At 50.8% G+C, this 12,186-nt stretch overlaps 1 protein-coding gene across 1 annotated transcript; it reads right to left on the bottom strand.

Moving 5' to 3' along the window:
* Positions 1-2,946: 2,946 nt before the first annotated feature.
* LOC124702605 lies at positions 2,947-3,462 on the bottom strand. The gene has a single exon (XM_047234768.1). The coding sequence runs from the start codon at positions 3,460-3,462 to the stop codon at positions 2,947-2,949; it is 516 nt and encodes a 171-aa protein (XP_047090724.1).
* Between the last annotated feature and the right edge of the window lie 8,724 nt (positions 3,463-12,186).

Below are 12,186 nucleotides of genomic sequence, written 5' to 3'. Positions count from 1 at the left end.
CTAGTGCAAGTGGGAGACTGTTGGAGATATGCCCAAGAGGCAATAATAAAATGGTTATTATAATATATCTTTGTGTTTATGATAATGTTTACATACCATGCTATAATTGTATTAACCGGAACATTGATACATGTGTGTTATGTAAACAACAAGGAGTCCCTAGTAAGCCTCTTGTATAACTAGCTTGTTGATTAATGGATGATCATGGTTTCGTGATCATGAACATTGGATGTTATTAATAACAAGGTTATGTCATTAGGTGAATGATATAATGGACACACACCCAAATGAGCGTAGCATAAGATCAAGTCATTAAGTTCAATTTGCTATAAGCTTTCGATACATAGTTGCCTTAGTCCTTCGACCATGAGATCATGTAAATCACTTACACCGGAAGGGTACCTTGATTACATCAAACGTCATTGCGTAAATGGGTGACAATAAAGGTGGGATTAAGTATTCGGAAAGTGTGAGTTGAGGCATATGGATCAATAGTGGGATTTGTCCATCCTGATGACGGATAGATATACTCTGGGCCCTCTCGGTGGGATGTCATCCGATTAGCTTGCAAGCATATGAATGGTTCATAAGAGATCACATACCACGGTACGAGTAAAGAGTACTTGTCGGTAACGAGGTTGAACAAGGTATGGAGATACCGATGATCGAACCTCGGACAAGTAAAATATCGCGTGACAAAGGGAATCGGCATCGTATGTAAATGGTTCAATCGATCACTAAGTCATCGTTGAATATGTGGGATCCATTATGGATCTCCAGATCCCGCTATTGGTTATTGCTCGGAGAGGAGTCTCGACCATGTCTGCATAGTTCGCGAACCGTAGGGTGACGCGCTTAAGGTTCGATGTCGCATAAGTAGATATGGAATATGGTATGGAGACGAAGTTTGTTCGGAGTCTCGGATGGGATCCAGGACATCACGAGGAGGTCCGGAATGGTCCGGAGAATAAGATTCATATAAGGAAAGTTGATTTCTAGGTTTCGGAAAAGTTCGGGATTTTTCCGGTGAAAGACCGGGAAGGTTCTAGAAGGTTCCGGGGGTCCCACCAGTGGGCCCACGACCCTAGGAGGCCTAGCATGGGCCGAGGGGGTGCACCCTAGCCTAATGGGCCAGGGGCACATGCCCCTCAAGGCCCAGGCCGGCCAACCCTAGGGTTTTCCCCAAAACCCTAGGGGGGTCAACTTGGGGGAAGAATTCCCACTCCCCCCTTTGGCCACCGGCCCTAGATGGGTTTGGGGCATTGGGGGCCACCCAAACCGACCTCCCCCCTATATAAAGAGGGCAGGGGGCAGGGGGCGCTCACCCTTCCACAGCCAAGTTCGGCCGCCCCTCTCTCCTCCATAGAGCTGTTCCGGCTGGCGAAGCCTCGCAGCTTTTCTCCTCCACCACCACCACCACGCCGTCGTGCTGCTCGGGATTCCGAGGGGATCTACCACACCTCCGCTGCCCGCCGGAACGGGGAGAGGAAGGGCTTCATCGACACCGTACGCGCGACCGAGTACGGAAGTCGCTGCGGATTGCACGACCGGGGATGATCGTCTACACCAACAACGAGATCTGATCTCGTAGGTTTTGGAAATCTTCAAGGGTTAGTATCTTATCAATCTCGTTGCTTTGATCTTGTAGATTAGATCTTGGGTGTTCCATAGATTAGATCTTGGATTTATTCGTCTTGCGGTAGGAAATTTTTTGTTTTCTATGCTACGAACCCCATCAGAATCCACCACGGACCTTAACAAAGATTATTGAAGGGTACGCTAGCGTCGCTCCCTCCAGTCGCACGCAACTCGAAGGCGCCGGCGACATGCTCCAAACCATTGGTATGAAGCCAAAACCTACTCGAGGAAACCTAAAACTTGCTATCACTGTACAGAGATGGGACCCTCACCATGACGCCAGCTGTCGCCGAAGAAGGGAGGGAGAGGGGCCGGCTAGCCCAAATCTGAGGGAGCAAGGGAGGAGGTGGAGGGCGAGAGCAGTGGGAAGGGGAAGGGGGAAAATCGGTAACATAGACACAACATAATTAACTCGTAGTGGACTGCCTCCATGCAAAACTAAAAGATTTGCGTCGCGGTTCGTACTCCCACGTGAGTTGCAAATGGAGTTGCAACTAATAATTTTAGTTAAAATTGAGATTTTTAAATCACAAGTGAGTTGTAAAAAAAATGGTTTCACATGCTACAAAATTATGAGATGTCATCACTTGACTGAAGAGTCGAGGGTGTTTTGGCAACTTGGTTTTTAACGTATGTTTTGAACACATTTCAAAATGTCAGAAAAACCCGATAAAAAAATGTCGTGCGTACATCTCAACACCCGATGTGCTCGTAATCTAGAAAACCGATATTTTTGTTTGATGTGCTAATTTTTTTTATAAGACATGTATTTATCTTTTTTTACAAGATAAAAAAATGTCGGTTTTCCGCAAAACTTGGCGTGCACAGACATAGAATATTGAGGTATACACCTGAAATTTTCTTTCAAATTATTTTTGACATTTTGATATGCTTTTCCCTGCTATAAAAGCATATACACCTATGATGGAAGGTGAATTTTGGCTCGCTCAGAATTGAATTAGTCACACCCGTCAAATAAATAGCCCATTGAAAGTGACAGTGTAGAACAGTTAGCCTCGTGGGAAACTGGACCCACCCGTCAGCCATACATACACAAGAGACCTGGACGTCCTGTGAAGAACAGCCTTTGGATCAGAATATGCAATGTGCCTACGCATCTTTCTTCTTCCCCTACATACCTACAGTTGCTACAGCAGGCCAGCTAAGCTACGCTAGATTAACATTAGTCAAAGTCTCCGGTGGTGCTGGATTAGTATACACAACTACACTAGAATTTTTTTTCCTTCCCGCCGCGCGGAGCGTTTGGTTCGATCCCAATCGTCGCCGGACGAGCGGCGAGCTGGCCAGCTACTCGGTAATGGCGCCGAGGTCCGGCACGAAGTCTCGGCCCAGGCTGGAGGTCCTCCGCGAGCGCCGTCGGGACCCCTTCCTCGCCGCGGCACCTCCGCCTGTGCAGGCGGCCGAATCCGGGAACACGAGCGGGCCGTCGTGGTCGCCCGCCAGCGCGGCGCTGGCGCGGATGGCGAGCGTGGCCATCTCCTCTGCCTGCAGCAGCCGGCGCCGCATCGCCGCGGGGAGCACGAAGTAGAGCTGCCCAGGCTGCAGCTCCTCGTCAGCCGCCACTGCCGCCACCGCGCCGCCGAGCTCGATCCCGTCGGCGCTGCACAGGAAGCACGCGCCTCCGGCGCCACCGGCGGCGGCGGCGGCGGCGGCCTTGAGTGCGTGAGACGCCCGGGTGCCCCCGGGGAACCGCTGCAGCGCTCCGTCCGCGAGCACCACCCTCGCCGCCGTCGCCTCGCCGACCGCCGCGTCCCCCGTCACCGCCGCCACCGCCGTCGCCTCGCACGAGTTGCACGCGCCCATGGTAAAAGGTACCAAAGATTATAAATTTATAGCGCAGAGATCATGGAGGTGAAGAGCTGGAGCTGTGCGGCCAGGGAGGATTGGAGGCGGTGGTTGTGTTGGGAGGAGCGGGGGCGTGCGCGGAGGGCTTTATATAGAGGCGACCAGTGTGAGAAGTGTCGCGGTGAAGGGGAGGATGCCAGGCTGGAGCTGGAGGTTGTTGCGGCACAGCTTTGTCACGACCCAGCCCAAGGCCCACGACAAGACCAAGGCCCAGCCCAGGATGGCGAAGGAAGAGACGACGGCGTCAGCTACTTACCTCCACGAAGAGCGCCGCCTCCAGTCGAACTGATTAGATGAATGTTTCATTAGGGTTCGTCCCTCCGATCCATCAGGATCTGTATCTCAGGATTTGCATCGAACTATAAGAGATTCGTATGAACTCTAAGTGAGATCATAACACCTGGTATCAGAGCCACCAACCACCACCCCCAATTTTTTCTCCGATCCTAATTCCGAAGCGAATCCGGTGGTAGCAGATCCCGATCTGCTGCTGCCGGGCCGGCGACGGTTGATCGAGACGAGTTGGATACACCCTGGCGCCAAAGAGACCGACGGCGGCGGAGCGAAGGATGTCGGAGAGCGTCGCCGCCGCGACGGAAGCCACCAACGCCAAGCTGGACTCCCTCGCCGAGCAGCTCGCGGGCTTGGCGTCGTGGATGAAGTCCATGGATGCCTCGGTTGCCGATCTCTCGGCGACGACCACCACGCTCAAGCTTCACGCGGAAGATGCCGCTGCGAGGCTGGGCGTCATCGAGTCGCGACCGCCCCCACAACCTCCATCGCCCGGGCAGCGACCTCCGACACCGCTGCCGGGCGCGGCGGCAGCGCGACGGCCCGATGGGCACAGCAACGACAATCCTACACGGGGGCACAATCACGAGACCTCCGGGTCTCGCCGATTTCCCCCGGACAATGGTACGATTGTTCTCACTGATCCTTATACTGTGTACACGGAAGATGATTCGTATGATCGACCTAGGAACCACACTCGCTATACTTCCACTCCTAAGATGGACTTCCCCAAGTTCGACGGCACCGATCCTACCATTTGGAAGGATAATTGCGAGATGTATTTTGAGATCTATGGCATCTCTGACATGATGAAAGTAAAATTTGCCATGCTCAATTTTGTGGGGAATGCAGCGCTGTGGCTCAAAACTGTGCAATCCAAGCAATATATCATCCATTGGGAGGATTTGTACAAAGCTGTAGAGTCCTATTGGGGCAAAAACAAATTTAATTTGTTCATGCGCCAGATCCTTACCATTAGGCAGTTAGGGAGTGTAGAGGAATACACTGAGAAGTTTAATCAGCTGAAACACCAAATTCTCCTGCATGATCCTAGCACTAGTGAAGTTTTCTTTGTGGAGCGTTTCATCGCGGGCTTAGCGGATGAATTGCGCGTTGCTTGTCCTTTTGCGTTTACCCGAAGATGTGGATACTGCTAGTCTCTTGGCTCAATTGCGGGAAACGGAGCAAGAAAATGTTCGGCAACATCGGCAACGTTCGTCTTCGTCCTCGCGCACATCTTACCGTACCTTCCATAATACGGACAAGGCCAAGCATTCAGGCCGTGGGGATGAACAGAAGAAGCCAGAAGCACCACGCTGGGATGCCAAGCTGGAAGCTCTCCGCGCCTTCCGCAAGTCAAGGGGCGAGTGTTTCACTTGCGGCGAGAAATGGAGCCGCACCCATAAGTGCCCCACTCAAGTGCCTCTGCACATTCTGGAGGAATTGCTGGACGCCCTACCACCAGACCCGGACTCCGAGCTTGATGACGAAGCCAGTTCGGGCGACGAACTCATGTGCGCCGACATCGCGGCGATCGCAGGCTCTACTCCAGCACGGCGCCGCACCATCCGTCTCCACGGGCACGTGGACGGACACGAGGTTCTCATCCTCGTCGACTCTGGCAGTGGTGCCTCCTTCATCGACACTCGTCTTGTCGACAAGCTCCACGTCTCTCCTCAACCTTGTGAGCCGTCACAGTTCGTCATCGCCAATGGCGACACCATGGTCAGCGACAAGATGCTGCCTAACTTGACATGGCGCACCCAGGGGCATACCTTCCAGCAGGACATGAAGATCTTACCATTGGGCTGCTATGATATCATTCTGGGCGCGGATTGGCTCGAGGAATTCAGTCCAATGTGGGTGCACTGGCGCAATCGCCGCATGCGCTTCCAGCATCGCGGGCAGCGCATTACCTTGCAAGGCATTCAAGATGATCACAAGCCAGGCTGTCAAATTACTGCCCGTCAACTCCAGGGCCTGTTGCGTCGGGGTGCAATTGCTGAATGCGTTGAAGTGCAACCAGTACACCAACAGGGCAGTCTGCATACTTTGGAGACTGCAACAGACGCAGGGGAGCACCCAGTGATAGCTCCTGTGTTGACAGCTTTTGCAGACCTCTTTGTGCCCGCTGCTGGGCTACCTCCTCGTCGTCAGCACGATCACCGCATTCCACTCGTACCAGGAGCTCAACCAGTCAATGTGCGACCATACCGGTATGCGCCTCATCAGAAGAATGAAATCGAGCGCCAAATACACCTCATGCTGCAGCAAGGTATCATACGGCATAGCTCCAGCCCCTTTGCTTCTCCGGTTCTGTTGGTCCGTAAGAAAGATGGAACATGGAGATTTTGCATTGACTATCGGCAACTCAACTCCATCACTATCAAGCATAAGCACCCCATACCCGTGGTGGACGAGTTGCTCGACGAGCTGGCAGGAGCTCGTTGGTTCACCAAGCTTGACCTATCATCAGGGTACCACCAGCTTCGAGTGGCCGAAGGTGACGAGTACAAGACGGCTTTCCGCACTCATCAGGGCCTGTACGAGTTCTTGGTCATGCCTTTCGGCCTCACCAACGCTCCAGCAACATTCCAGAGTGTGATGAACTCAGTTTTCGAGAAGGTGCTACGCAAAGGAGTCTTAGTGTTCATGGACGATATTCTGGTCTACACTACAACTGTGGAGCAGCATGCCAAGCAGTTGACAGAAGTGTTCCAAGTTCTTCGCGACCAGCAACTCACCTTTAAACGCTCCAAGTGTTCTTTTGCCAAGCAAAACCTGGAGTATCTCGGACACATCATCGGCATTAACGGCGTGGCCACGGACAGCTCCAAAATCACAGCCGTCAAGGACTGGCCTAGGCCCAAAAACCTGAAGGAGCTCCGAGGATTCTTAGGCTTGACAGGATATTACCGCAAGTTCATCAAGCACTATGGTCTCATCAGTAAACCCCTCACTCAAGTGCTGCGCAAAGGAGAGGTGTACCAATGGACACCAGTCACGGAAGAAGCCTTCCAGGCGCTGAAACGGGCACTTGTGCAGGCTCCGGTCCTCGCTCTCCCTGATTTTTCCCAACAGTTTGTAGTGGAAACCGATGCTTGTCAATCTGGTGTTGGAGCGGTGCTCATGCAGCAAGGGCACCCTGTGGCCTACCTCAGTAAGGCGTTGAGTCCACGCAATCAAGCGCTCTCAACCTATGAGAAGGAGTGCCTCGCTATCCTTATGGCGGTCGAGAAGTGGAGGTCCTATTTGCAACACAAAGAATTTGTTATTCGCACAGACCAGAAAAGCCTCCTCCATCTGACTGAACAGCGCCTTGGGACAGGAATGCAGCATAAGGCCTTTGTCAAGTTGATGGGATTGCAGTATACCATCCAGTACAAGAAAGGTATCACGAACGCGGCTGCGGATGCTCTCTCTCGTTGCCAACACTCCTCTGAATTACGGGCCATATCAGCAGCGGTTCCTTCATGGCTGGATAAACTGGTCATTGGGTACACTGATGATGCATCAACAAAGAAGCTATGGACTGAGCTGAGCCTCTCTGGCACGAATGCTGAAGGTTTTGAACTGCGAGATGGAGTTATCCGTAAGAAAGGCAGAGTTTGGGTGGGGGGAAATTCTTTAGCACAGCAGCACATCTTGCAAGCCCTACACGACAGTGGTATTGGTGGACATTCTGGCACGTTGGCCACCTATCAGCGTATCAAGAAACTATTTGATTGGCCAAATCTGAAACAATCAGTTCACGATTTTGTCCAACGCTGTGACACTTGTCAGCGAGCCAAGGCGGAGCATACAAAACTGCCAGGGCTGCTACAACCTCTTCCAGTTCCACCATCTGCCTGGCACACCATCAGCCTCGACTTTATCGAAGGATTGCCCAAGTCAAATGGTCATGATGTGATTCTGGTCGTCGTCGACAAGTTAACCAAGTACGGCCACTTCATTCCCCTGAAGCATCCATATACAGCCCTACAGGTCGCCCAGGCGTTCGTGGACAACATCTATAAGCTCCACGGTCTTCCCCAGTGTATTGTGTCGGACAGGGATAAGATCTTCACCAGCACACTCTGGCAAGCACTGTTTCGCCTCACAGACACGCAGCTGATGATGAGTTCGGCATACCACCCACAAACGGACGGTCAGACTGAACGGCTTAATCAATGCCTGGAGTCATTCCTTCGCCGCACGATTCACGCTTGCCCTAACAAGTGGTTTCGTTGGTTACCCCTGGCAGAGTTCTGGTACAATACAGCGTTTCATTCGGCCATTGGACGCGCCCCATTTGAAGCGCTTTACGGGCACCCACCTCGACACTTTGGTATCTCTGCTGCGGCGGCATGCAATGTACCTGACCTTGACTACTGGATGCAGGAAAGGGAGACTATGACTGCCCTTCTGAAGCAGCACCTAATTCGTGCCCAGCAAAGGATGAAGAAGCAAGCGGACAAACACCGGACAGAACGCTCCTTCGACGTTGGCGACATGGTCTTCCTCAAGCTGCAACCTTATGTGCAGACATCCTTGGCGCCAAGGAGTAGCCAGAAGCTGGCATTCAAGTTCTTTGGGCCATACAAGATCTTGGCGCGCGTTGGAGAAGTGGCGTATCGCCTGGAGCTACCCACCAGCAGCAAGATCCACAACGTCGTCCATGTTTCGCAACTGAAGCGTCGGCTACCATCCGCCTCACTAACGACGGACGACCTCGCCTTACTGGACCTGGACTCTATGGTACTCCTGCAACCGGAGAAGATCTTGGCACGGCGTTGCATCCAACGTGGTGGCGTCGAGGTGCCCCGCGTCCTCATCCGCTGGTTGGGGCTTCCGAGTTCTGCAATCTCCTGGGAGGATGAAGCACCACTTCGCGGGCGTTTTCCGGGACTACTGGCTTGGGGGCAAGCCAGCTCTCAAGGAGGAGGGGATGTCACGACCCAGCCCAAGGCCCACGACAAGACCAAGGCCCAGCCCAGGATGGCGAAGGAAGAGACGACGGCGTCAGCTACTTACCTCCACGAAGAGCGCCGCCTCCAGTCGAACTGATTAGATGAATGTTCCATTAGGGTTCGTCCCTCCGATCCATCAGGATCTGTATCTCAGGATTTGCATCGAACTATAAGAGATTCGTATGAACTCTAAGTGAGATCATAACAAGCTTGCATGCGTAAATGGCTCACACTGTGCTACGGACGTCCCGTCTGGTGCTCCTGCCTCTGCTACCAGCTAGCTATAGGCAAGTACTTGCAATGGCGTCGCGCCTACTATCGCGTTGCATGCGTGGGACATTGTCGTTCCAGAGGTCCACGGGTCAGTGGCTGCTGACCTATCGATGCGATCTTCTTTTCTCTTTCACTGCATCGCCTCATCCACCCCTGCCGCAGCTTACGAAGCCGCCGCATCTCTAGGCGAGTCATCTGTTGCCGCTGACGCCAATTTGCAGTCTGGGACCTCCACTTCGCACCTCGATATCGTGTGCACTATTCCATTTGCTATGTTTTAATTTGGTTGAATAGTTTTGTTTGGTTGAATTGTTATCTGCAAATCAATTGTGCCGTGATAGAAATATGTTCAAGAATAATTACGAATAGAAAAATATTTTGCAACTAACATGCCATTCGGGAGTGCCGTTGTGGGCAGTGGGCACCCGGCCCAAAAACGACGGCCTCATGTGCCGGCGCCTCCAAAAACGTGAGCGCTGGAGCTATTGCCGAACAAAGCTAGTGGGATGCTGGTCGGAGTAAATGACAAAAAACTATCATAATTATGCCATAGATGACGCGGAAGTACCAAATGAGACACGATTGTCACATGACTACCATGTTTGGGGCACGCTCGCGACGTAGAGCACTGATTGAACGGATCAACCGTGCTAACCATGTTTCTGGCAGCCCTGGCCCACCGTCAGAGCTGACGTGGCTACCAGTCGACGGACGGCCGTTAGGGCTCGCGTTAGGTCTGTTGTTTTAAGGCGTTGGCTGGGTCGTCTCCTTCCTCTCTCCTTTCTCTCTGTTCCATCGCACTGGAAGCAGTCGCCGCCGACGTAGATCTCCGCCGCCGCAGGGACAGACGACCATGGTTTCGTGGGGGTGACGACGAGGATTCCTCTTCAGAGCAGAGCTCCCTCGGCGTTGATGTGAGTCCTCTCCTTATGCTGTCATAATTTGGGAAAATTGCAGGGTTAGGAATTGGGGGAATTTTGATTCTGAGGACGATTTAGGCTGATCCTTCCTTGTTTTTTCGAACTGCTAGAGTGTGAACACTACCTACGACTCTGATTTCTGCGGTTTAGGCGATGATGGTGGCAGATCTTGTGACTTGCAAGCATGGTGCTGTAGCTGCTCGATTTGTAGCATTTGATGGTTGCTGGACGAGGAGGAGGTTCTTAGGGTGTGCGAGGCCATGATGGAGAACCAGACTTGTGATTTTCTTCTTTGGGTAGATGGTGAGTGGCCACCGCACTTCGGAAATCATTGGCAAAGTTGTGGGATTTGTATGGACAAGAGAAGCAAGGCAGGGTTAATGATGCTCTGGACAACATGGAGAAGAGGTTCAAGCTCAAAGATGAGATGGAGAAGATGCACATTGACCCGAGGAATGCTCAAGAAGAGATGAATAAAATTGTGGAGGAGAAGCAGGTGATACTTGCCTTGAAGGCCCAAGCTGAGCAAGGATTGATTGATGCTAGGGCAGAGTTAGAGCAGAAGAAGGCACTGGATGCATCAAGCAGCAATATGCACAAATGCATGAGAATTAAGGCATATAAGGAGAGAGATCAGTTGAAAGAAGAGAAGAGAAAGCTTGAGTACATAATTGGGGATTTATTTAAGCTCAAGGAATCCACTAGGGCAAAGCTGAAGAAGATCAAGGAGATGTGTGAGGAGTAGCTAGCTTGTGTACCAGTTTAATTTTATTTTGCATGTTTGAATTGAATTCCCTATGGTTTGTAATGTTGAACAAATGATGTCTGGTTTGTAATGGTGAACTAAATGATGGTTGGTTTGTAATGTTGAACAATATGTGTTGAATCTGTTTAAGTTGATCCCTGATGTTGAAATGAATTCCTTTTTATCATTTTAATAATGAGTTTAAAATATGTGTTATGTGAGAAAAAATTTAGAGTTATTTGACATTTGGAAAGGTCTCGACATCGAGGCTTCGACTTTGTCGAGACCTTTAGGGTTATTTTAAAGTTGGAAAGGTCTCGACATCGACGCTTCGGCATTGTCGAGACCTTTAGGGTTATTTTACATTTGGAAAGGTCTCGACATCGACGCTTCAACTTTATCGAGACCTTTAGGGTTATTTTACATTTGGAAAGGTCTCGACATTGACGCTTTGACTTTGTCGAGACCTTTAGGACTATTTTACATTTGGAAAGGTCTCGACATCGACTCTTTGGCATTAACCAACAGTTTGAAACATCATAGTCTTAAACAGAGTACTCTCTTAAACAACATAGGCATCACAAAATGGTCTTAAACATCTACACGCATGGCCTTTAGGTCATAAGCATCACATCAGGCATGGCCTTTAGTTTACAAGCATCACAAAATGGTCTTAACCATGTCAGGTACATGCACATCCAAATGATCTAGCAGGACCAACAGTACAAAGGACCTAATTTCCTTGGAGAGGAGGTTCAGATGCATCTCTTCCTGGACCTGCATTTGCTCCTGCATAGAAATAACCAGACAAACCCCTGGCATTTCCTGGAGCAGATCTTCCAGCATTTCCTGGAGCAGATGAAGAAGTATTTCCTGGAGCATTCCTTGCAGTATACCTTGGAGCAATTGGTGGAGCTGTGCCTGGAGTAGTTCCTGGAGCAGATCTTCTAGCATTTCCTGGAGCAAATCTTGAAGCATTTGGTGGAGCATTTCCTGGAGCTGCATGATGTACATTGGTCCCAGAAGAACTAGCAGCTACATTAGTCCCAGAAGCATCTGCTGTTGGCATTGTTCTATTGGCCTGCAGATGTCATGCATAAATTAGGAGATTGCAATGTAGAAATAAGTATGATGTCTTGTTGATGATGCATTACCTTGTGATTGTTTTTCCTCATAGCTAGGTCATGCCTCAAAGGTTGTGAGCAGCTAGTGTACTTGTGGCCCTGTAAGTTGCAGTTGCTACAAGTAATTGTGGACATTCTTGATGTCTCTTTAGGTGTGGGAGGCTCAAATTTGCCCTTCCTCCTTTTTTCTGCCCTTCTACCATTCAAGTGATCTTTGAATGCAGGTGGTGCTGGCATTGGATTGAATACAGGCTTGTAGCTCTTCAAGTACATTTGTTTTGTGAAAAAAGGAGACACAAAATCTTCTGGACACATAGCAGCCTTATAAATGGCACTCACTGCATGGTTGCAGGGCAAGCCAGTGAGCTGCCACTTCCTAC

The sequence above is a fragment of the Lolium rigidum genome, chromosome 3, assembly GCF_022539505.1.
Source record: "Lolium rigidum isolate FL_2022 chromosome 3, APGP_CSIRO_Lrig_0.1, whole genome shotgun sequence".
Classification (NCBI taxonomy): Eukaryota; Viridiplantae; Streptophyta; class Magnoliopsida; order Poales; family Poaceae; genus Lolium; species Lolium rigidum.
This window is presented reverse-complemented; position numbering and strand designations above follow the sequence as displayed.

What these genes read in the sequence shown, in the direction of transcription:
- LOC124702605 (XM_047234768.1), bottom strand. Translation starts at nt 3,462, where the DNA reads ATGGGCGCGTGCAACTCGTGCGAGGCGACGGCGGTGGCGGCGGTGACG.